At 47.5% G+C, this 25,808-nt stretch overlaps 1 protein-coding gene across 1 annotated transcript in view; it reads left to right on the top strand.

The window, feature by feature from the left end:
• LOC309714574 (SCO-spondin-like) overlaps window positions 1–25,808 on the top strand; it is a gene marked incomplete at its 5' end in the record, with an annotated part of 65,105 nt that overhangs the window by 20,211 nt on the left and 19,086 nt on the right. The window contains 27 exons of the mRNA XM_082547118.1: window positions 267–487; window positions 577–612; window positions 752–916; window positions 1,105–1,311; window positions 1,422–1,589; window positions 1,727–1,861; window positions 2,742–2,979; window positions 5,197–5,349; window positions 5,443–5,489; window positions 5,578–5,748; window positions 5,829–6,005; window positions 7,159–7,314; window positions 7,387–7,514; window positions 7,871–8,010; window positions 8,192–8,238; window positions 8,316–8,519; window positions 9,707–9,868; window positions 10,552–10,668; window positions 10,778–10,916; window positions 11,048–11,244; window positions 11,351–11,521; window positions 11,748–11,875; window positions 11,955–12,109; window positions 20,949–20,995; window positions 22,972–23,136; window positions 23,340–23,551; window positions 24,450–24,545. Of these exons, the coding sequence (XP_082403244.1) occupies window positions 267–487; window positions 577–612; window positions 752–916; window positions 1,105–1,311; window positions 1,422–1,589; window positions 1,727–1,861; window positions 2,742–2,979; window positions 5,197–5,349; window positions 5,443–5,489; window positions 5,578–5,748; window positions 5,829–6,005; window positions 7,159–7,314; window positions 7,387–7,514; window positions 7,871–8,010; window positions 8,192–8,238; window positions 8,316–8,519; window positions 9,707–9,868; window positions 10,552–10,668; window positions 10,778–10,916; window positions 11,048–11,244; window positions 11,351–11,521; window positions 11,748–11,875; window positions 11,955–12,109; window positions 20,949–20,995; window positions 22,972–23,136; window positions 23,340–23,551; window positions 24,450–24,545 (3,982 nt within the window). The remainder of the gene's footprint in view (window positions 1–266; window positions 488–576; window positions 613–751; window positions 917–1,104; window positions 1,312–1,421; window positions 1,590–1,726; window positions 1,862–2,741; window positions 2,980–5,196; window positions 5,350–5,442; window positions 5,490–5,577; window positions 5,749–5,828; window positions 6,006–7,158; window positions 7,315–7,386; window positions 7,515–7,870; window positions 8,011–8,191; window positions 8,239–8,315; window positions 8,520–9,706; window positions 9,869–10,551; window positions 10,669–10,777; window positions 10,917–11,047; window positions 11,245–11,350; window positions 11,522–11,747; window positions 11,876–11,954; window positions 12,110–20,948; window positions 20,996–22,971; window positions 23,137–23,339; window positions 23,552–24,449; window positions 24,546–25,808) is intronic.

Raw genomic sequence — 25,808 nt, 5'->3', positions numbered from 1 at the left:
CCAGCACTGTGGCCCTGTAATAAAGACTTCCAGTGTCAAACTGGCCTGTCCACAGTCCACCGGTCCCACTTTGAGAACATCTACCACAGTGTACAGCTACAACCTGAACTGGTGCGCAGCTACAATCCTGTACTGAGTAAGAAATGGAAAACATTTGTTGTTGTGACACAGTGGGAGCGATGCCAACTGTGTCATACGTATAAAACAGTGTAAAACTGCTGTTATATGGAAAATCACCACCAGTCTACCCCTTTTGTTCCCCGTAGCGAGTGTGTGCACGGCAGGTGGAACTGTTCTCTGGAGCACTGTCCTGTACACGGTGCTTTGTCTTCCTGGGGCCCCTGGAGCCCTTGCTCACTATCCTGCGGTGGTTTGGGGCTCAAAACCCGCTCTAGAGGTTGCACACAGCCCGCCCCGGCCCGTGGAGGGAGAGACTGCCAGGGGCCACGGAGGGAAACGACCTACTGCCAGGCCCCTGACTGTCCAGGTACTTTGGAGAGATTCTGTAGAACACGTGTAATATGTGTATTTCAGGGATGAAGGTCAGATTCATGAAAAGCTGCTTTTCCCCTCCAGCTACTGTTGTTCCAACAGAAGAACCAGCCACACCGGGTAGGTTCACTTTTCTGTGCACTCATTTGACTCTGTTCCTTTGGTTGCCATTTTCTTGTATTTGTGCATGCTGTTTAGGCTTTTCTTATCTTAAATATCCTCTCTGTATTTCATCATCTTTCCGTTTCCATCTCCTCAGAGGAGGACTCTGGGTTCTCTCCCTGGTCGCCGTGGAGTCCTTGCACAAAGACCTGCACCGACGCTCTCAGCCCGGCCCTGAAGTCCCGCCATCGACAGTGTGTGACACCAGCCTGTTCTGGAAGCTCTCACCAAGAGAAGGCATGCAACTTGCCCCAGTGTCCAGGTACACCACGCCCACTGTCTGCCTGCCTCTATTTATTTAATAAATCAGTTTGTGTTGCCTTATATAACTATAATATAAAGTACAAGTTAGTGCTCAGTTGATATGACTGCAGGAGCTGCGTGTGTGGTTCTTGCTTTGATGAATACAAGCGTCAACCAAGCTTATGTGTTTTGTGTTTCTGTTTTGAGGCGAGGTGTGTGTAGAGGCCGAGTGTGCGCGAAGGAACTGTTCGTGGACCAAGTGGGCAGAGTGGAGCGCTTGCTCGCGGTCCTGCGGCGTGGGTCAGCAGCAGAGGATCCGAACGTTCCTGAGCCCCGGAACAAACGGCTCGTGGTGCGAGGACATCCTCGGAGGAAACGTGGAGCATCGCTTCTGTAACATCAAACCCTGCAGAGGTCAGCTGTAATTATCAGTTCAAACTCTTCAGTGAAGGAATATTTAAAAAGCCAAAGAGAGAGTTTCATTTTTCACTTACTGGTCTGCGTTTGTGTTCGATGTTGTGTAGTTGATGGAGGCTGGTCCCGGTGGAGTCCGTGGTCGCGCTGTGATAAGCGTTGCGGCGGCGGACGCTCGATACGCACTCGCTCCTGCTCTAGTCCTCCACCCAAAAATGGTGGAAAGAAGTGTGCAGGAGAGAAGAACCAAGTGAAACCTTGCAACACCAAACCGTGCGGTGAGTCTGATCTACCACGTCCTGCGTTTGGCTCGTCATTGTTCCAGCATATGGCTGTTTATCTACAGGAGTGTGTGTTCAGCCTGTGCAGATAGCATCATGGCAAAACTCAGGAACTGCTGTCTGTGTATTGTCAGATGATAGAGGGTGCCCACCAGGCCAAGAGTTTGTGATGTGTGCCAGCCAGTGTCCACAGCGCTGCTCAGACCTCCAGCAGGGCATAGAGTGCCAGACCAACAGCGAATGTCAGCCTGGCTGCCGCTGCCCTCAAGGTACACAAGTCACACCTCATATGTGCGTGTCTTTGTCCGAAAAGTTCCTCTCCTGGCACTGATTTAACCCCTAAACTGTTCTGTGCTCGCCACTGAGAGAATCGCTTCGCGTCTAGAAATGGGTTTGTTATAACTCCTCTGCCTTCTTTAGGATTCGGGGTTCTGAGAATATACAAATTCCTAGAGTCCTGAATCCCCAACATGTGCACGGGATCCCCCAAGATATCTGCACACAGCTGACTCAGCGTAAAAGTTCTCTGCAGTTCTCAGTAGAACCTTCTAAGAGACGTAATTCAGTTACAAATGGTGTTTACTCCAGTTAGAAACTGTTGAATTGGAACAGACTGAGTGGCTCATCAGTGGTAAAACAAAAGCAGAGCGGACTGTAACAGGTAACACAGGCCTTCAGTTTAACAGCATTATCAGGCAGCCAGTCATATTCTGTTGATGTTTGATTGACCTTGGTTGGGTTATTTAGGTGTAAGAGTTGTTTCCACTGTTTAAAACTGGCTAAATCTTTTAAAGATAAATAACCTAACCGGCTCGACGTCACACAAGTATTAGAATTTAGTTTTTTCCAAAGACATTATAGGAGTGAGACGAGGAAAAATCTTAAAGTGAGTCTGGGAGAATTCCCCAACAATAAATATGATGGCAGAAATCAACAACAACAGGTTTAACTGGTGATTCTGTAATGGCCCTGTGGACCATTAAGATGACATCTCATTTAGATGATGTTTCAGAGTAGCTGTGCAGTGCAAGGCGTCATTCTGCTGCCAAGTGATGAGATTTGCATCTAGAATTGTTTTGTTAAAACGAATTCATTTTTTTTCATTAGCATGAATCGTGGTTTGCGTATCTTTTGTACGTGTGTGTTTAGGTCAGTTGCAGCAGGACGGGGTGTGTGTGCAGCTGTGGCAGTGTGACTGTGTGGACTCACTGGGGCAGATTTGGGTGGCCGGCAGCACGCATCAGGTGGACTGCAACAACTGCACCTGCTCTGACGGACAGCTGCTCTGCAGCAATGACAGCTGCCAGGCTACCTGTGTTTGGAGCTCCTGGTCCAGCTGGGCTCCTTGCAGTGTTTCCTGTGGACAGGGCCAGAGAACCAGATACAGGTGAGGTCTCCTGGGACCTGGACGAAGGAGACATGGTTTGTTTTGTAAACTGTTAAATTCTTGTTTGAGCACGTCCGTGTTTGGACATTAAAATGGGATCCAGACGGAGGAAAGTTTTTTTTACAAATCTGAAACTGGATTTTAAACAGGTTTTAAGTGGTACGCTCTTTAACAACAAGACGGAGATCATAACGATCAGAAAATCTATCATATTGTTTCCAGTGTAGAGATGGCACGATGCCACTTTTTTATGTCCGATACCGATATCATCAATTTGGATATCGGCCGATACCGATATGAATCCGATATAGTGTTTTTTAATCAATAAAACTGTTTTTTTAATATCTTGCTGCTTTTTGTATAAGTTCATACTCAAGTTTAAAAAAACAACAACACTAAAGCTATTCTGTTATACCTGTATGCAAAAAAATACAACAAAATATTTCATAGTTCAGCAACACTGATCAATCTAATAAACTTAAACCTGCTCCATCCTCCCTATTCTGGTATTTTAAAGAGTACTTTGCAAACTCCCAGGAAAAAAAATAGGGAACCCCCCCCCCCCCCCCCCCCCCACCCTCCACCTCATGATGCTTAATCAACGTAATCAACTTTAATATGATGCAGTGTGGAAAAAAGAAAAAATGCACAGAAATGAATAATTTTTCTACAATAATAAAATAGATTCAACATCTTTCTTCTACAGAACTGCAGACTGCACAGATGGTATCTTCCCAAAGGAAAAAGTACTATAGCTTACTAGTATATTAGACTTAACAGTTACTATATGCAGTAATGGACTTCTATATATTTTACACCAGATTAAAACTTTGGGTGTAAGATTCAGATAATTATTTATTAAAAGCTAGACATTTTAAATGAGAATAAGAAAGAAAAGTATGTCTGTGTGCCCCCTTTTCCCTGTTATTGCCCTATCGGCCCCCCTGGCTAAACTTTGCTAGATCCGCCCCTGCACAGTTACAGCCGTCAGCTGTAGAAAAAGATCCTGGTGTAGAAAGTAATATTAAATAAATTCTAACAACAGCTGATCAAGCTTAAACGTGCTGCTGTTGTTCAGCCGCTGGTTTCCTCTTTCTGGTGCAAAGTGGGCCAAAAACAAACAAGAGAGACGGACTCACGACAGAAAAGCCGATCAGCTGATCACTGATCAGTTTCACGATTGAAGTAGCAGCAGCAGAGAGAGAGAGAGAGGCAGTCGCTCCATATATCGCTTGTTAAGCTTTACAAACATTCAGAGATGAACTTACACACTTGCTTTACTTCTCTCTGGGATCACTTCAGAGATGAAATGCTGGTTTGGTAGTGAGGCTACAAATACACACAGCCGCTCTATCACTGAGCACACTGCTCCGACGTGCTACGGTTATGAGCCGAGTTACGCCGTGTCGCAAGTTTTGTGAGGTGCTTTTTTGATATTTAATGGATCGGATTGCATTTTTTATTTCTCTCCGATATCCGATCCAGTAATTTACGTCAGTATCGGACCGATACCGATACGTAATATGGGATCGGTCCATCTCTACTCCAGTGTTTGTCTTCTGTAATTGCTGAATTAAGGATAAAGTTGATTCGAGTTGTCTGAGTCAGTGTGACGATTAACTCTGTCGTCTGTCTTTTGTCCGTGTCAGGAGATAAAATCGGGGCTCTGCGGGAGCCGGAGCGTCACTTGCTGAAAGCATTTCTTTCAAAAGAATGAATTTGCTGCTGATCAGACACCTTCCTGATGGATAGTTAAATAGCTTCGTTTCCATGGTACTGCAAGTTCTCAATGCTAATTCCAAATCTTAGAATTTACAAATAACATAAGATACATTTAACACTTTAAATCACATATGAAAGCAGTCACGGAGTAACAGATTAGTGATCCAGGCTTCCTGCTACCACAGTAAGTCAGCAATGTAAACAATAATGGAGTCTAGTAGGTTAGGGGGCGGAGCCAGAGTTTCAGTCTCACAGCATGGGGGTAGAGGTTATTCTGGACTGGATCCTGCGCTGCAGTTTTCAGAGCACCTAAAGGCTGATGATTTTCTGAACCCTGACTGTGAATCTTAATATATGAAACGTGAAAAGAGCGTGATGGTTGGTTCATTGTCTTTGGTTCTGCAGTGTATCTGTGGATATAAATACATGCAGTGGTATTAAACTGGTTTTCGGTGTATTCCACTGTGATTACCTGCTGTTCGTGTTATGTGCCAGGTCTCTGACCCCAGACACCGAGGGAACACGTTGCCACTTTGAGGAGGTCCAGCACAGACCCTGCAGTCCAGGAACCTGCCCGCCTCTCTGTCTCCTTGACAACCAGACGCTCAGTGTGGGTGACACCTGGCTCCAAGGAGAATGTAAACAATGGTGCGTTAGATAAGGACAGAGGATATGGATGTTAATGACAAAAATGAAATGTCAGTGATACTGTGCTGGAAGCTCTGCCTGTGTTTCTTCTAGCACGTGCACTCCAGAGGGAGTTTTCTGCCAAGACATCGACTGCAGAGGTGCGTCGCCGTGTTTCTGTGAAAGAGTGTCGCAGATGTTTGAAGTCCTTGCAAAGAAAGTTGTGAAAATCCTTTGTGCTGTTTCCAGTGGACGGTGCTTGGACCCCCTGGTCGGTGTGGTCTGACTGCTCAGCGACTTGTGGTCGGGGCACACATGTTCGAACCCGCGCCTGCATCAACCCCCCACCACGAAACAATGGTTCTCACTGCAGCGGGCCAGAGAAAGAAACACAGGACTGTCAGACCCCTCCGTGCCTGGGTCTGTATCTTAAGGCAAGGAAAGAAAAGCCACATATTCTCTCCAATCAAAGGGAATTTCATTTACTCTTGTATCAACAGATGACCTTTGCCCTTGGTCTCCTTGGTCACCGTGCTCCCAGACGTGCGGGGCGGGGTCTGTATCACGACACAGGGCGTGTGTGTGCGAGCAGGGAGGAGATGCGGCGTGTCCCCCTGAGATCGAGGCTGAGAGGAACCGCGTGGAGACGCAGCTGTGCTACAAACAGCCCTGTCCAGGTACAAGAGTCATGCTGGCAGCACTGAAGCCAGACTAACAGCCACGATCGCTGTTTGTGCTGTTTGTCTCTGAACAGCTGACGGCTCTGTGTGTCTTCAGCATTTCTGAGAAGCCATTGTAATTAGAGGAACTTCAGCTGAGCTCATTAAACGATTGGACATAGTTGCAGTGACTGTTACTGATGAACACAGAGTTATTCTAATATATTATTAGGTAATGAGCTATATGGGCACAGACCAGAGTACATGTAGGGACACAACATTAGAGACTAGACTGGGGAACCACAGAGTGACATTAAAGGGTTTATTGGATCTTTGTTTTTTAGCGTCACATTGCATTATTAGGTCTCCATAGTGACTTAGTATGGTATAGATTTTCTGTTGAAGGAATATATTTCATATATGCAACCTGCTGAGCTGTATCTCACACCGCAGGACGAAGCCGTGCAGTAAAGTTACAGCTGCGCAAAATAAGAGTTAAGTCACATATGCAAAAAATGTTTTAGTGGTTGATCCCAGTCTGTTTCACACTGCTGGAGCTAATAGGACACAGATTGCAGATGTTTGCCACAGAGAATATTAAATCAGTCAAACTACCTTCACTTGTCCATCTGCTGATTTCTGTGTTGCACACATGTGCATTGCAGGTTTTATTGAGTGAAGCTGGACAGGTAGGTACAGCCTCTACTAAGTGAACAGAGCTCAGTGTACAGGGTATCGGTGTCACAGAAAACAAATCGGACCCTTAACATTACTAATGCTACCAACAAATCCTGGAACACCGGGCAAATTGGGAAAAGATGATCTGGCAGAAGAAATGAGGGCGGGCAGGAAATACACAAGGGCAGGAAGTGAAGTATGTGAAATATGAGAGAAAATAGCACAAGTAGAGCTACACAGAGCTTTGGAGCCTCGCATTCAAACCTGTGTTAGACTGTGAGAAGCTTCCAGACTGTTTGAGATTCACTGACTTTCATCTTTTTATTGTGCTTCATTTTTTGAAGCCAGTGTAGAAGAGGGTGGGCAGGTATTTGACTTCTAAAATTATGCCATAGTATGCGATTAACTGAAGAGCCGACTGTGTGTTGAAGCGACTCACAGATGACATCAAGCGCTCGTGAATCGCACTTGAATGTTTTCGTTGCTTTGGCAGGCTGTCCCATGTCAGCGTGGAGCGTTTGGTCTCAGTGTTCCTGTGCGTCCCAGAGGCAGCAGCGTTACCGTGTAGCGCTCTCTTCACCCACCAGGGGCCAACAGTGCACTCCTGTGGAAACGCAGAGCCGGGCATGCGGTCTCAGCCGCTGTGATGGTGAGTTCATTACCCTTAGAGCTGCTTAAGCTGCACTCTGGTCCTACACCTCTTCATGTGTTTTCCTGCTAGAAGTCTGCGAAGCCCCGTTTGTGTACTCGTCGTGTGGCGCTCCCTGTGAGAAGCAGTGTGAACTGCGTGGCCGTGAAGATCTGTGTCTGGGTGTCAGCGAGTGCACACCTGGCTGTTACTGTCCACAGGTGAGTTTTAATGAACGCTGCTGAGTTTAATTATGATTTTTGGACACTACCAGTAGGATACAGTAAGACGCACTTTGCCTTTGGAGGTTTTGCTTTGATTTCTGGTCATTAAGAACAAATATGATTAGCAAATAATGCAACACGTGTTAACAGCTGCGTTTTGTTGGTTTGGTTTTTGGATCTTAAGCTGCTTCAAACAGCACATTTGCCTGAAGTATGAATTCTACATTGATGCATCTCAATGCACGTGATTTGAGCACAACACAGGACAAATGTGCTGTACTTTATGACCAAGACACAGATCCGATCGCTGCGCTGTTTCTTCTTTCCTCTGAGATGTGTGTTTTTCCTTCCAGGGCCTGCTGCAGTATAATGGGAGCTGTGTTCCTCCAGAGGAATGTGGCTGCATCCACTTGCAGCACCAAGCTCCAGGAGATCCACCCACGCCTGTCACCGTCCCACAGGGGGCCACGGTCACCATAGGCTGCAGTACCTGGTCAGTTGTCTCTATCAGCCCCTGTTGCTGATAGAGACATGAATGTTTTCTCACAGTGTTGTCGTCACTCTCTGCTCTTTCTTTGTGATTCCCAGCTTGTGTGTGCAGTTTGTCTTTTATGCTGCCTGGGCTGTGACAGGTTGTTATTATTGTCCGTTTTGTTGACTTCTCTGTCCTCCAGTCTTTGTCACGATGGGAGTTTGCAGTGCGACATGAGAGAATGTGAAGGTAAGAGAGCAGAGTAATAAAACGAGGTTCTCTGTAAACACGGTGAACCTGAATCTTTCTTTCTCTCCTTCTTTCAGTCGTCCTCAGCGAGTGGTCGGGCTGGACTCGGTGCTCTCCCTGCGTGCTGCAGCACAACAGCTCGCAGATGGTGTCGATCCAGAGGCGCTTTCGAGCCTGTTTGGACCTGGATTCTGGTCTTCCAGTCTCTAAAGAGGAGGAGAGCCAGTGTCCAGGACTGCTGGTAGAGGAGAGGCCATGTCCAGATGCTAACATCTGCAGAGGTAACAAAGATGCTCACACCAAGAGTTTGTTTCGTGTCAGAGGATTCAGTCGTCTTATTGGCCAGATGTCACTGAGGAGAGAGCAGCAAAAGTAAATGTTCTGTGTTATGTTAGCGATTTTACTGCTGTCTGCAAACTCATACTGACCTTTGCAAGATTCTTTTAGGTCAAACTTGCACTGTGCACCTGGAAGTTGGGTCGGATTGAGGTTGGAGGACGTTCACACCATAAACAAACTGCACAAACTGCACCTCCTCCACAGGGTCTGGGTGTTTGTGGGCACCACAGTTGTGCTCTGTCTGAGACCCTCTCAGTAAAAGTTTGACACAGATTGCATGCAAACAGTGGGTGAATGAGTCAGGGCTCGACGAGCACGGCTCCAAAGAAAAAAATGAATTACACAGTCGGTCAGAGGGTGATGAAATGACTGCAGCGCGGTTTTCTCTGGAAAGGAAAGGGGGGTGATTGTGTTTTGAAATAAATGCGTGCACTTCAAAGCATATTCTTTTCATCTAAATAAAGACAGTTGGAGTCTCACACACAGCGAGGAATAAACGACTGCAGACACCGATAATGTCCAAGTCATAAACAGGCAAACCTTTAAACTGTTTCAGTGTATTAAATAAATGTATGTAGTTTTGGATCCAGTGACGAGAGCGATGTCATTCTGACATGTGGAGTCTCTGAGGGAAAATGTTTACTGTGTGTCAGTCACAGCTGCCATCAGCAGACAGTTAAGAGGCCTTAATCAGTGCAAAATGGGCTTTTCCTGCTATTCTGACTCACTTTATTCCCCAAAGGAGAAGAAAAGGACAGGTTAAATGCTCATGTGTGGTTAGCTTTGCTTTTATGTGCGTGCAAAGGATGATTCAGCTCAAATTTAACTCTGTCATCCATCCATTTTTTATACACGAATGGCTCTGAATGACTGCTGTCCCAGCTTAATTTGCATGTCAAACAACTGAAGCCTGGTTCTTGGTCATAGTGAGTAAATACTGCTCAGCAAGAACAAACTAAAATGTGTCTCTTACTTATAAATGATACAGCAAATAAACACATTGTGTTTGTCGCTCTGTCGTCATCATCTAAAACGAAACACTTAAAGTTTCTGTATTTGTCACTGTCAGTCTGTTAATGCGGATAATACCAAGGTTAGGTTAGTTATGATAGTCACTCTGCTCTCCTAGATGTGTGTCAGTGGAGTGGGTGGAGTGCTTGGACAGCGTGTGCTGAGCCGTGCAGCGGTGGAGTCAGGCAGCGCTACAGACAGCCCCTGGCCTCTCCTGCAGGACCCCAGTGTAGGAGCCAAGAGACCCAGACCCAAGGATGCAACACGGCCCTCTGCCCAGGTACATGTGAGCTTAAAAAGAGAGCAAAGCCAACAGGCAACATCAGTGGTGTAGTTCATAAGTTCAGTTCCAAAGATAACATTAGTTACACAATTTGTTGATATATATGTGAATGGAGATGACTGCAAAAGCCCCTAAAAGTAAAGGCTGTTGGAAGTTTTGGTACACGCAGTGAAAATGTTTTCCTCGAAGGCTTCGAGGCTGAGCCGGACAGAGATGATCATGTTGTTTGTGTCAGCGTGGTTTGTTAGAAACACATTTGTGTGTTTTCACTTTGAACTAATGCAAAGTCATTAGTGTTTCTTTTCAGCAGCTGAAGGAACTTCTGCACATTCTTGGAAAGAAGTGAGAGGAAATCAGACGTACAAGTAAAACGTATATAAAACGACACACAGAGGAAAATGATCCGATTCAATGAATTTCTAACCAAACGTCTTTACAGCTTAAAAAGAAGAATTTTATAGGAAGTTCCATTAGTTCTGAAGCTGTTTGAAATAAAACAAATCAGGATGTACTAAAAGACTAAATCAGACTGAAGACAAAACTTTGTCCTTACGATTATCTGTCTGTCACAAAGCTACAGCTACAAGCCGCACACATCACACCACCACCACCGTGCTGAACTCTGTTTCTACGTCAGGTCACATTTTGCAGCGCAGGCATGGTTTTCTTTGCTTTTTCAGGTGAGCGCTGTGAGGACAGGGATCGAGCCTCCCAGGACAGCTGTGCCAACAAGTGTCCTCGCAGCTGCACTGACCTATGGGAGCATGTGCAGTGTCTCCAAGGAGCCTGTCACCCGGGTAACCATGGATAACATCTTCCTAATATTAGACTTTCATTACGTGAAATTCATTGTTTCTCTGTGTTTCTTTACTTTTCCGTCTCTTTTTTTGGTTTTTGTCTCCTCAGGTTGTCGGTGTCCAGAAGGACAGCTGTTGCAAGATGGCCGCTGCGTGCCAGTGACAGAATGTCGTTGTGGTATCCCATCAGGCAACGGGACGCTGGAGTTCCTCCCTGAAGAGGAGTTTACTGTGGACTGTAACACCTGGTGAGAACTGCTTTCTGTGAGCTGAAGTATGGTCATAGTTGGGATTAATAAAGCAGTTTTTCAAATTTTTGTAGCGTTTAGTTCATAAACTTTGCTCCGTCTCACTTCTCGTAACGCCCCTCCGTGTGCAGTGTGTGTGAGCATGGCACGGTGGTGTGCTCCAAGCTTCCCTGTCCAGTTTATGAGCCCTGGAGTCCATGGAGCGCCTGCTCAGCTTCATGTGAGCGAGGCCGGAGAACCAGGACGCGCCGCTGCCAGGACACAGAGGGCGGCCCGCCCTGTGCCGAAGTCACGCAAACAGAAATCTGTGATCTGCCGTCGTGTCCAGGTCGGACATAGAAAAAATATCCAGCCAAGATCCTGAGATTTTACCTGCAAGTCTGGCGTCCCCTTACCTCCTTAATCTCTGCTTAACTCGCCGCCTCTCTTTGCAGCGGGTTGTTTGCTGAGTGAGTGGTCGGCCTGGAGCGAGTGCAGCGCCTCCTGTGACGGTGGGTTGTCATTGCGGAACAAGACGGTCCTTCGAGAGCCAGAGCCCGGTGGGACAGCCTGTGTCGGGCCACTTGAACAGCACGTTGTCTGTAACACCAACAGCTGCCTGCCCGGTAACACAAGCACACAACACTGCGCACTTTGTGTGTCTACTGAGAGATACCCCTTGAGTTCAAATGATGTGAAACTGTTGTCAGTCAGCTCATCAAAGTCCTAACGAGTGATGTTTACAGTTATATTAATCATAACAAACAAAGTGAATACGAAGTAAATATATCAGCGCACATGTCTGCACGCCGACCTGTTACAGGTGAGGTCATTTGCTTTATGTTCCTGCAGAGTGTCCCGGCACGCAGGTGTCCAGTGACTGTTCAGCTTCCTGTCCGTATACCTGCCAGGACTTGTGGCCACACACTCAGTGTTTACCTGGACCCTGCACGCCGGGGTGCACATGCCCTCCTGGACAGGTGTGTGTGTGTGTGTGTGTGTGTGTGGTTGGACAGCAGATGTGAGTCCTAACTGATTGTGTCATCGTGCCCTTTGCAGGTGTTGCACAGGGGCTCCTGTGTGGCTCACGCTGACTGTCCCTGTTCGCCGCTCTCTTTGCCGGCTGATTTTCAAAGCTGGAATGTCAGCTCCGAGTACTTCACGGAAGCTCTGCTGCCCCCGGGAGCGGCCATCCAGCACCTCTGCAATACATGGTGATCTGCTACTGTTGGTGTGGTCCAGTCATTCACTGAGTCGTGTTGTAGGCAGTTGAACCAACGGCTGTAAAACTGTAATATGTGGCTCTTACATTTCCGGGCTGGCTCTGGCTCAGGTTGTAGAGCAGGTCAGCTACTAATCAGAAGGTTGGTGGTTCAATAGCTGCTCAGGTATCCTTGGGCAAGATGTTGAATCCCCAGTTGCTCCTGATGTGTTCATTAGAGTAAGATTTTGTGTGAATTTTAGACAGAAAGCACTCAGACACAGTGAAAAGTGCACAAATGGGAGATTAAACGATGCAGAGTGCTCGAGTAGAGTAAAACAGCACTGTGGAAGAAGCAGTGCATCCACGCTGCGCAGTTTAAAAATGACTCGACCGATGATTTGATTTTTTTTCTAATGTTTCTAACAATATTCCAACCCAAAGAAATGTATGTTTTATTCATTGTTGTGTTTCATTTTGATCCAAGACATTTAATTGTAGCAATTAACGTTACATTTGCTACATTTTCTTCAGTATTTCTTCAGAATAAAGAGACACACCATAAATAAAGTCAGTTAAATGACTGGTACCTTGTTCATGAACATCATTTCTGCCCGAGTCAGGTCGATTTTATCCAACTGTCTATTTTTGCTTTAATTAAAAGAAAACGTTGGGTTACTTAACATAATCCCTGGTTCTTTGATAACAGAGTGAGGTGTTTCACTATGGGGAATCGCCTCGGCGTGACCAACTACGGAAGCTCCAATGACACCACGTCTGTCTATGACAGACCTGTCAAGTCGTGCTCAGGGCTCCGCCCCCTCATACTAACACGGCCGACCAGCTCCTCCTAACTCATTCCAAGCGGATTTCTTTCCGTGCCTAAGCAAGGAGGGAAGTGTTGGTGAAACACCTCACTCTGTTATCAAAGAACCAGGGATTACGTTAAGTAACCCAACGTTCTTTTTCTAACTTCGCTCAGTGTTTCACTATGGGAGATATGGCCCACTCCCGGATTGCGCCAGCTCCCGAAGCTACTCTCCAGTGCTACTCCAGGATCTCAGGTCGAACCTGAGGCACCAGAATCCAGCACCGTCTGAGCCAGGGATGACTGTGCAACATCCAGCCGATAAAACCGGACAAACGTGTGCGGCGTAGCCCAGCTTGCTGCCGCACAAATATCCTGGACTGATACACCTCTGAACAACGCCCAGGATGTGGCCACACCCCTAGTGGAGTGAGCTCGGAGTCCCGGGGAGGGGGGGGGGGCTGCAAGCCCTTACAGCTATAAGCCAGAGCTAAGGCCTCTACAATCCAATGAGCTAGCCTCTGGCGTGATACGGGCCTGCCCTTGTGAGGGGAGGCCCAGCTGATCCGACTTCCAGAATCCAGCTGTTCTGTCAACATAAGTCCCCAAGGCCCGGACAGGGCACAAAGTGTTCAGCCTCTGCTCCCTCTCTGAAGAGAATGGAGGGGGGTGAAAAGCCAGGAGCTCTACTGTAGAGCACCTGTATGACATTTCCAGCACTTTAGGCTGGGTTAGGCCTCAGGAGTGCTTTAGTGAGTCCGGGGCCAGCTGTAGACAAGAGGGGTGAATAGACAGAGCCCGTAATTCACTAACTCGCTTGGCTGTGGTTAGAGCCAACAGCAGAGTGGTTTTAAGAGAGAGAAACTTCAACCCCACTGCCCCAATAGGCTCAAAGGGGTGGTGGGAGAGGGCGTCTAAAACGACTGACAGATCCTATAAAGGGACCAGTGGTCTAGAAACTGGGAGCGTTCGATGCACCCCTCTCATGAAGCGACATACAAGGGGGTGCTGCCCGGCAGGTTTATCACCAAACCCCACGTGGCAGGCTGAAATAGCTGCTAAATAGACCTTTATAATGGAAAAGGCTTTCCTTTTGTCCAGCAAGTCTTGAAGAAAACACAACAGCTCCACCACTGAACACTGAAAAGGGATAATCTGCTTTTCATGGCACCACTCTTCAAAAACACACCATTTACTGCTGTAAATGGAACGAGTGGAGGAGACTCTGGCATTCTGAATGGTTTCAATAACCTTCGGAGGCATGCCTGCTGCCTTCAAATTCCACCTTTCACGGGCCAGGCCTAGAGACCTGGTCTGGATGGGGATGGTATATCTCCCCCTGCGCCTGAGACAGTAGGTCCCTGCGGATGGGGAGTGGCCATGGCTCGTCCACCAGAAGCTGGATGATTTCTGCTATCCAGTGTTTGGATGCCCACCATGGAGCTATTAAAATCTGAGACAGCCCCTGATCCCTCACTCTGATCAGTGTTGGGGAGATCAGGCTGAGGGGAGGGAAAGCATACAGCAGAGTTTTTGGCCATGGATGGGCCAGCGCATCCACGCCCAGTGGCGCATGTGCGTCTGACAGGGAGAAAAACAGGGGGCACTGTGTGTTTTCTCGTGAGGCGAGGAGATCTACGGCAGCCCGGCCGTATCTCTGCCAAATCTGCTCCACCACCTTTGGGTGAAGCCTCCATTCTCCGAACAGTGGATTTCCTCTGGACAGGAGGTCCGCCCCCCTGTTCAGAATTCCTGGCACGTGAGTTGCCCGAAGGGAGAGGAGCCGAGTGCTGCTCCACATAATTATTTCCCTGGCTAACCTGTGTAGCTGCCGGGAACGGGTGCCGCCCTGGCGGTTGATATAAGCAACTACAGTGGAGTTGTCTGTTTTCACTAAAACATGTTGACCCCGGAGATACGGCAGAAAATGGAGCACCGCGTGGAGCTCCAGCACATTTATGTGATTCAGAGCGAGCCTCTGTGACCAAACGCCATTCACTGCTCTGCCCATCATAGTCGCACCCCAACCTGACAGGGATGCATCTGTGGTCAGCGTCACCCTGGATGATACTGCCCCGAGAGGTACCGCCGCCGCGAGAGCTGTCGGGCTCCTCCAAGGACGGAGAGCCGCGATACACGGCTGCATTATTTTTACACCACGATTGAGATGTTGGCGAGGGCACAGCTGCAGAGAAGCGACCCACCACTGAAAATCTCTCATCATAAGCAGCCCCAAATGTACCACCGATATCACCGAGGCCATGAGGCCGAGGAGGCGGAGACAGAGTCGGAACCGCACGACTTTCCCAGCTGAAAACGGGAAAGACAGTGAGTGAAGGATGCGATCCTCCGCTCTGAAAGTGCGATAAGAGATGGAGTCTATTCTGAGCCCCAGATACTCTGTAAACTGTGCGGGTTCCAAGTGGCTCTTTTCCAGGTTGATAGTGAACCCAAGCTCCGTGAGGTGATTCACCACCACCTCGGAGTCTTTGATCGCCTGCTCTCGCGATCGTGAGCATATTAGATAATCGTCTATGTAAGAGAATATTCTGATGCCGCTGTTCCTTAACGGAGACAGCGCTGCCTCCACACGTTTGCTAAACACCCTTGGAGCTAAGGATAGCCCGAATGGGATAGTTTGAAACTCGTACGCTACGCTCTGATAAGCGAACGTGAGATATTTCCTGTGTGGAGGATAAATGGCGATGTGAAAATATGCGTCTGATAGGTCGATTGTAACAAACCAATCGCCTGTGTGAATTGAGCGACAAAGCATCTTGTGTGTGAGCATTCTGAACGTGTACTTTCTCAAATGCTTGTTTAACACACGCAGATCCAGAATAGGACGGAGCGACGTTCCGTCCTTTTTCGGGATGAGGAAATAGCGGGAGTAAAAGCCCTGCTGAGCTTCTTCGCTCGGAACTGCTCCGACCGCCTGTTTGTGTAACAGGGAGGATATTTCCTCCTCCAGCACATTCGCTGAATCGCGACTGGCCACAGAAGCTAACACTCCACTGATTCTCGGGGGTTTTGCCGCAAACTGTAGTCTGTAACCATGGGAAATGGTTGACAAGACCCAGGGATGAACTGCGCATGCGCGCCACCGCTCCAGCCGCGCTGCGAGCGGGCCTCTGAAGACGCGGTAGCGTGACGTCACCCCTGTCTCCCGGAAGGAGTTGGGGCTCTCCCCCTCGGGAAGAGCGTGAGCTCCCCCCGCTGGGAACAAAGACAAATTGCAGTGATTTTCTTTTGTTTTTATTTTGAAACTGGGGGGACATTCTGCCCTTGGCAAACTGCCTGGCTGCAGAAATGCACGTTTTATTTCTTTTGTTACCCCCAAACCACAGTGAAGTGTCTGGTGACTCTGGGCAGTGCTTGGTGACACAGACAGAGTGCTTAGAAGTGTTTTGTCACACTGCTCCATATGTCCACAAGTCTGTCCTCCCTGAACTGGAGGAGGAGACTGAGAGGGTGCTCCCTGTGAACTGGAAACTTCCGGAGACCCTGAACTTTGGAGTGATTTGGTTACCCCTTCTAACACCTTCCTTCTCTTTGGGGAAGAAAATAGGGGTGACACAGAATGCTGCAGGTGTGCTGCTAGGCTGACCGCTTCTTTTTCCCCTCTCTGGGGTCTGACGGCTTGTTCTTTGCAGCAACTGCTGCAAAGGAATGCTTGCCCCAAGGTCTTTGGTTCTCTACCTTGGCCTGGTGGGCACCCTGCTGGCCTCCTGCTCCTCTCTGCATTCTGACCCCACTCTGTCTCCCTCTCACAGCTGCTGCTGTTGCTGCAAAGCCAGCTCTTGGCACCTGCTGGGGCTGAGAGTTAGGTTTTCTGGGTAAGCAGAGGTTGAATGCTTCTCCCTCCTGCTTTCTGCAGGTGCTTGTTTCTCTCATTCTCTCCAGGGCTGGGCCAAAGAGACCCTTGGTGGGGTCATAGGCTGCATCCATGACCTCAGCCTTCTGAGCATCACCTAGGCCTGACAGGTTTAGCCACAAGGCTCTCTCACCCGAGACTGCAAGGCCCATAACGCGGCCACACCCTTGGACTGCTCCCCTGGAGGAGCGAAGAATGAGATCATTAACCACGCAGATTTCATCCCAGAGGGCTGGGTTCTGGGAACCTGAGTCAAGCTGATGGCCCATGTCTTCCAGAATTTCTGCCTGATATGCTGATAGCAGTGTGACTGCATTAAGCGAGCATACTGACTGTGCAGCATATTTGTACGTCCTTTGATAAATAGATGCCGTGAGGTGATCTGTCTTGTTGGGTAAAGAAATGCTAGAAGAAGCTGAGATTGCCCTGCGGTTAGGGTGAAGGTGATACGCCACTGAAGGCTCCACTGCTGGGGGTTCGGTCAGCCCCAGTTCACCCATCCCCTGGATCTCAAGCTTAGAGCAGCCCTTGGTCGGAAGCTTGCTTTTAAAAGGGCTTGACCAATAGCGACTCATTTCTTTCATGCAGGCCGGGACTGCTGGCAGAAGCTGCTTCGATGGTGGCAAGGCTGGTGGGAGCCTCTTGCCGTCATACAGGTTGCATTCTGCCCCTTCGGCATCCTGGGCGGCTGGCCATGGGATGCCTAGCTTGGCAGCAGCCCATTTGCAGACCTCGTACAAATTGCTGTCCACCAGGGGTGCAACTTCAGCCCCACTCGGTGGCCTGGACTGCTGGGGAGGAAAGGTAGAGTCATCCTCCTGTTCCTCATCCATGTCCTCCAGGTCGAGGAGGTCGGAGTCGACATCGCCCTCCGCGTCTTCGCCACCCGGCTCGCCCACGTTTTGATCGAGGAGGTCCTCGAACGATGGGGGCATGAGCGGGGACTCTTCTTCCATCATGTCCGCCCAGCTTGTGGAGGCTCGCGGATGACGGATATCGCTCGTAGCAGTAGCCGCCGACAGGCAGGGGTCCTGACTGTTTGTTACTGCTACTCTCAGCCTCCTTTCCAGGACTTTCTCTGGCATCAAAGCACAGTGTGGGCATCCCTGAGGGTCCGCCAGTGAAGCCTGAGCATGCTTGGCACCCATACAGACGATGCACATTGGATGAGGGTCCCTGCCTGAGATGGTGGCACCGCATGATGCGGGGCACGGGCGGGATGCAGCCTCTTTCGCCGTAGACTTGGTTAGCGGAAAGGGGTGAGACTAGGCTACACCAGGCTCGTCTCGACACGTTAGCCCGTAAGTAGCTAGGACTGGCAGCGGGTGTTAAATCCGATCTAGCCGCGGCGGGAGTCAGCTCGTCGTGACAAGTTAGCTGCACTCCGCTAGTCAATATCGTTAGCGACTTAATGCTAACCGAACCCTAGGTCGACCAACAAGCTAATGCTAGTGAGACGCTAATGTGGTTCGTGGCCTGCTAACAAGTCAATGCTAGCCGGACACTGAACGAACAGCTCGCCGTAACGCGTTAGCCCGAGTCACACAACGTCGGCTACCTCGCTAACTAAAACCAGGAACCGCTGGGACAGCTCGCCTGACGCGGTTGCTGTTCCACAGTGCAACTCTAAGTACGCTTCTTTCGAAGGACTTACTCAGCACGATCCAAACGGCCACCGGAAAAACTGCGTTCGGCGACGTACTCCTACACGGGACGCCTGAGAACTGTTAAGCAGCTAATCAAGTTAGTTAGTAGTTAGTAGTTTCTCACGGGAAGAAAGCGAGAATGAGTTAGGAGGAGCTGGTCGGCCGTGTTAGTATGAGGGGGCGGAGCCCTGAGCACGACTCGACAGGTCTGTCATAGACAGACGTGGTGTCATTGGAGCTTCCGTAGTTGGTCACGCCGAGGCGATTCCCCATAGTGAAACACCGAGCGAAGTTAGAAAAAGAACAGAGGCTGTAGTAGCAGCTTTCATCTTCCTCTGTGCTTTGCCACAAGGTCCTGTATTGTACCGCTTTTTAATAAGTTAATGTTAAGCTTCTTATGTGTTCCAGCTCTAAACTGCTGTGGATGTGTAATTATTAGGGGTGCAACGATACACAAAATTCACGGTTCGGTTCGATACTTTGGTGTCACGGTTCGATATTTTTTCGATACAAAAAAAAAATGTTCATGCCTTTTTAATTTGTCATTTATTAAAATTATAAATATATATTTTAACACAAAAGTACAGTTTTTAAATTTAACCCTAACCCTTGTGCGTGTTGTTTTTTAGCTCGTCATATTGCAGCCACAGAAATTCTTTTGTCCATGAAACCATAAAGCTGCACTTTCTTTTTGCCTTATAGTCTGATTTGTCATAACTTCTCCGTTTTGTGGTAAGCTTTTCTTTGGCTGTCACTTCTTCACCCTGACCTGTCTTATTTGGCTCAGCAGAACTAAAATATATATCTGTCTGTGAAGGTTCTCAATCATCCAGGTCATCGTAGTGAAATATATATCCTGCCGCACTCACATAAGCTCAGCGATTCTCTGTGCGATCAACCTCTCACATGTTTAAGCTGCGGGAGATTTCACTTGTCATGTTTGCATAGTAAGCTAACGATTAATAAGACGATGTCAGAGGAATTGGTACACAAATTATCATCACTCACAGATCAGTGCTGTCGCTCTCTATACACAGTTCGCACGATTGCAAAGTGAAAGCAAAAAAACAAGCGCAAATTCAAACGCGATTTCAATATGTCACATATTGACAGTGGCTCACCCAATGACATAATTACCCAGCTACATTTCTGAAAGAATGCAAAAGCATTGACATTATTGACATTTTTCCTTCCTACAATAGCCCGACGGGCAGGGCAGAGATAGCCCCGGGACGTCGGGCTAGCGATATTGCGAGCCCTGTATCTGATTGAGGAATCACTCATCTTTGGAAAAGAGAGTTTATTACAGAGAAATGTCTCTTTCCAAAATAAAAGCTATACTATCCGCTTCTTCTGGGCTATATTCTCAGCAGCATATTAAACATATCAGGTCTCCATAAGGAGAATCCTGTGCTAACAGCTGTCTAAATGACTCGGCTAAAGTTAGTAGCATGCTTGTTGTTTTTGTCTTTGCACTAGGATGATGTCGGTGTAAATGTGCAGTCATATTCGTTGTGTTCCCACTAGTGCTTTCAGGTTAATCTCGTTGAAATAACCTTAACGCCACAACACGGCAAATCTCCGTTAACGAGCTACCCTATACAGAGGGGCTAGACGGCCAACACATTAACGAGCTAACTGCGCTAACACACTAGCTCCCACCCATGTAATTGAGCATTGCATGGCACATCCAACATACTGTTTTACTTTAGTCCATGACGCGCTTACCTTCAGGGTCATACGTCACATGAAAACCAAAATAATTCCAAACGCCAGATCTGAATGAGGGTGGGGAGGTCCACTTCTGTCTCGCTAGCTTGCCCTGCGCTCTTCCTTCTGACCATCCTGTCTGTGTTGAGTGCTCAGTGAATCTGCGTTCGACTACTCCGCCTAGGCTGCACTCTCGAGCCTAGGCGGAGTAGTCAAATGCAGATTCACTGAGCGCTCAACACAGACAGCATCGTCAGAAGGAAAGTTGATAAAATAAATTACAAATTTTGTATTGTTCTTTTTTTTTCTCCCCTTTGGTTTTCTTTCTTTCTCTCCCCCTCTTTCTTTCATTCTTTCCCCCTGTCCTATCCCACAGTCATGTCTGTCCCGTTTGCAACTGAAAATAAAATAAATTCATAATTATAATAAAGGTCAATCAAATGGACCAATATGATGATCCACTTAAAATAAATCCTCTTGGCATCTTTCTTGGCCTCAAGACAACAATTCTGATGGCTATAGATCCAAACGGGACACAAAAAAAAAAAAAAAAAAAAAATTGAAAAAAATTGTATTGTTCGATACATATGCGTACCGAACCGAAAGCACTGTATCGAACGGTTCAATATCGATACGAATATCGTTGCACCCCTAGTAATTATATTAAAAAAGGATGAAATAGAAGATTATATGTATAATTCGTACCCTCACAGTGGTCTGGTAGGCAACTGTGTGTGGCTGGTTCAGCCTCGTGTTCACTTCGACTTTTCTTTCATCTAATTTTACTCACTTGACTTTTTTACGCTCCTTCCAGCTTGTGCCAAGGTGGGATGTTCAACTGCACCTCAGAGCCCTGTGAGGGTGAGTGATGCTTCGTCACAGCTGCATTTCCTGAACCTTATAGGGCCTCTCTCTCTTTCAGCAATGAAAGCAACGGTCAGCAACAATAATCTTCGATTGAACTGGCAGGGTCATGATAAAAATGTCAACCTATCTATAGTTGGGACAGCTGCTGCTGCAACAGTTGGCTCAAATAACTGAGCTACAGTCTCGTCAATCAGAGTCCACACAGGCCATTACTGGGATTTTGTGTCATAAACGTACAATTTCATGATGTGAGCTTTGGTTTTGCTTCCAGAGCAGATCACAGTTTGAACTTGGCTTGTTTCTCCATCTCACCGTATCATTAATCCTAATGTGGAATAAAAGAGGATCTCATTTCAATCACAGTACTGCACATTTTAGTTGCAGTTTCTTCTCACACATCTGTCCAGACATTACTTTACTGGCCCTTGCGATACTTTCTTAAACTAGAGGTTAGAGAAGTATCTGTGAATATCTTCTTAGACAACAGTTGTGCTGTTGGTTGTAGGGAGTTCCTTTTTCACCATAGGTGTTATTTTGCTACATATAGAATATTGATCATGATAACAGCTTCACGCACAACTTCAGTTTGGGTGTTTAGGAAAACCAAAGTCTGGCAAGAACTGTGAGAAAAATGAGCACTAATGTTTGTAGGAGTGCTGTCGCACTTTATTAACAGTAATAAGAATATGTTGCCTGATTGGGCCCATGAAGAGCAAAAAGAAGCAGCTCATGTGATTGTTGGCCAACAAGTGCATGGAAAAATCATTACAAAAAGTATAATGTTATACTGTGAATAGAATATTACAGCTGTAATTTATCGGCTTGTAGAAAGTCAAACAGGACTCATCAACATTCTGAGGAAACCAGGTCAAGCTAGCACAGAAAGGTTTTACCGCACATGTCACATCAGTGCATGAAATACAAATGTCTGAAAGGTGCCGTACATTTGATTCAAAATTAGTAAGTTAGGCAGAAAGCAGCTTAGTGTTTTATGTTGTTTTCAGAGGTTTTGGCAGCGCTGCAGGAGAGGAGGTGGTGAGTGAAATGCTATCACGACCAATAAACAAATTTGAAAGTATGTAAGAATCAAACCCACCAGTACCCACCTACTGGACCTTTGGACACTTTTAAAAGCAAGAAATGAAACAGGTCTGTGCTGCTTTTCCCTCCCTACCAAACCACGATGAAGCATAAAGGAAACATAGGACACAACCTGATTGGGCGTTGTACTGTGTTGCTTAGTTCAGCATCACTTCCTGTCAGGTGCAGCTGTTGACAAATGGCTCCGTCAGCAGAAACTTTGATGTTTCCACTGTTTTATGCATTTTGGAAACGCAATAAAAACAAACAAATCTATGATGAAGTTCATTCAGATGAACTTTTATTTCAGTCTAAAAGATTTTAAATGCTTTTACTGACCTAATAGAACGTTTCCTGTAAATATGCACACACTTAGACTCTGATGGTTACAGCAGACGCAACAAAAGCTGTGAAGGAGACATTTTACTATTATTTCTTTATCTTTTCATTAGTCTTTTATCCTTTATCTTCTTTCTCTCAACCCACCGGTCACAGCAGATGGCCCCGCCCCTCCCTGACCCTGGGTGTTCCAGAGGTTTCTTCCTGTTAAAAGGGAGTTTTTCCTTCCCACTGTCACCAAAGTGCTGCTCATAGGGGGCCATATGATTGTTGGGTTTTCTCTGTATGTATGATTGTAGGGTCACCTTACAGTATAAAGCTCCTGGAGGCGACTGCTGTTGAGGCTACTAGTTGTTGTGGTTGTGGACATTTAGTCTGCAGTTACCGTTGTCTGAGTGCCCTCTCCATGATCACGTCCTCAGGAAATGTTTATAATTTCCTGGGTACATTGAAGTGGTCAGGTGACAGTTTCCTCCTGTTTCCTGCTGCAGATAAATGTACATTAAAACCAGTGCTAAGACTGAATGTCCCACCCTCTTATGTCCTTCTAGTGGACTGCCAGTGGTCCACATGGTCCCAGTGGAGCCCTTGTTCAGCCAGCTGTGGTGCAGGACAGCAGAGCTCCATCAGATTTGTTCTGGAGCCCAACCAGTATGGAGGGGCTCCGTGTGAAGGCCCTAACCTCCGCACAACAACCTGCATCGCCCCTGACTGTGGTGAGTGAGAGGAAGGGAGACAGTTGATCTTTTACTGATGATGCATGATCGAGTAAACTCGTCATTATCACTGCATCCTTTAAACACTTACCCCTCTTTGGATCCCCATTGTTCCTTTCTCCTTCCTGATTCATCATTAAATGCTTTCCACTCCACCCTATCATCTTCCCATCATATCATCCATCTTCTCTCCTCTCCTCCAGCGTGTCCTGATGGGGAGCAGTGGAGGAGGACGACATCAGAGGGGATCCTGCTGTGTGAGAGGAGCTGCCAGGACATTTATTCCTCCTCTCCTGTCAACTGCAGCCACTCTGCTGAAGGCTGCGTGTGTCAGGAGGGGCTTTACCGAAACCCAGAGGGCGCGTGCGTCATCCCTGCCCTCTGCCCTTGCCATGACCGGGGCGTCCTGCGGGAGGTACGTCGGCGCGTGCGCACGAAAAGGAAAGTGACATCTGCTGCCCAGCAAACTTGGCATCTTGTAGCCATTGTTCCCGCCTCCGTACCGTTGGTGTAGTGTTTACATGCCATCCCATTCAATCCCATTGTGTTATTTACTCATAAAGAAGGGCCTATTAGAAGATGAGTGACAAGCTTAACAGGACACATTAAGCCACTGTGCCCCTTCAGCCCTCAGCCCTCATCAATTATGTAGGAAGTGCTGTTAAAGCCAGCGCTCGGACGGCAACTGGGCAAGCCTGCCAGGAATTATTTATGAAGGAGTGGGTATTAGAGGATTATAACAATTAATCTTACCCTGACAAGAGGTCAGGGCTGCTCTTCTTTCTTTCTGAGGTCTTTCTCTTTCATTTTCTCTGTCTCGCCTTCTCCTCACACAGTTTTTCATTTTCTCCTTGCATCCTCCTCTTTCTTTCTCTCCTTCTGTCCGCCCCAGCTTTTCCGTTATTCTCCCGTCTCGTTCCGTCTGCCTGCCTACTCTGTCTCTCTCTTTCTGTCAGCTACTTGAGTCATGTCCATATAAAGACCCTCTGTGGTTTTCTAATCAGCCACCCCATGACTCTACCAAATGGCTCCGTGTGAGCTGCAAAGCCACTTTATTCCTATATGCAACACATACACGTGAGGCATGTCTGTATAATGCACTGTTATAATTATAGCATCGCTGTGTGCCACAATCAGCTCAAATCCACAACAGTTTGGGTGGATTCGCTGAAGAAATTGCTCCAGTTGCACTTTCATCAAACCTGCACTCATGCCAGTGTGCATGCAGGGTAATGGGCTGTTGAGGCATCAACCCAATTACAGCGTCTGGTGTATAAATATGGATATTGCGTGTGTGTGTGTGTGTGAGCCAGGCTGGATCAGAGTGGGAGGAGGACTGTCTGTCATGCAGCTGTGTGAACGGGAGGAAACTGTGCCGGCTGAGGTGCCCTCCACTGTACTGTGATGAGGTGAGACACTGACACTTACACTCTGAAACAACATGGGTTTGATGATTCACTTTACTTTATGCACACACAGATACAGACTGTTTAATCAGAGATGTCAGGGGATGCTGATGTGGTCAGTTAAGTAGCAGAAATTAACAACAGCTGCATTAGAAAAGCAACAGTGAGATTGCCCCAAACAGGAGGCTTTGCAGGTGGAGGCCACTCACATGTTTTACCTTCTTTTTTTTCTGACTGTTTTTTCACTAGTTTTGTGCTCAGCTAGGGTCAGTGTCACTGCTGGTAGCATGAGGGAAACCTGGACCCTACAGAGGTTGCACAGGTAGTCCAACTCAACCAGGGTTAACCCATCAGCAGGAATCTGCTCATGTAAAGAGGAACATGATGAGCAGCCAGAGCTACAAAGTGACCTCCAGCAGGTCACCGTCTCTGACCATACAATTAAAAACAGACTTCATGAGGGTGACCTGACTTCACAGGCCACGTGAAAGGGTCTGGAGAAGCTGCCTGCAACTGGACGTTAGTTTGGAGCGGAGGCATATTGCTGGAGGGGCACACAGAGCTCCACAGGCTAGGCAACAGTACTCTGACTGACATTATGGACCCATTACCTAGATAGCAAACTTGGTACGGCCCTGATCTGGCCCACACAGTGTGCTTACACATGGGCCACATACTGCAAAGAATGACGGCCCTTTGGTGGCCCAGATCAGGTTGGCCAGATGTGGCCCACACATGTGCCAGCACAAGGCCAGTTGCAGACACACTGCTGGCCCAGAACCGTCTCAGCTCTGGCCCCAGATGTCAGCCTAATGTGTACCTTAATCAAGCCATGTAATAACAACATGTGCTGGAACATAATAGTGCAAAAGTAACATGACGAAACTCTGTTCAGACAGTGAATGCACTGATTCATATATAGCGCTTTTCTACTCTTGCGGATTACTCAAAGTGCTCTCTACAACAAGCCACATTCACCCAAGCAGTATAGTATTGCAACATGGCATTTGGGTCTTCTAACTAAAATAGGAAAATAGGAACATAAACAGTGCCATCTACACCAGGCCTGGCCCACATCTGGATGACATACCACTTACCATGCCAGAAGTCAGCCAGCAGTGTCGGCTTGACACCAGATTCGTGTCGGACCTGTCTGCTATGTGGGAATGACACCCTACGCCAGTGCAGTGGATCCTGGGTTCTTCCTGGTGGTCCTGGTGAGATGTATGGGGGCATTTCCTAAAACATGAAGCAATTGATACCCTT

The sequence above is a fragment of the Aulonocara stuartgranti genome, assembly GCF_965226115.1.
Source record: "Aulonocara stuartgranti genome assembly, chromosome: 9".
In the NCBI taxonomy this organism is placed as follows: domain Eukaryota; kingdom Metazoa; phylum Chordata; class Actinopteri; order Cichliformes; family Cichlidae; genus Aulonocara; species Aulonocara stuartgranti.
This window is presented reverse-complemented; position numbering and strand designations above follow the sequence as displayed.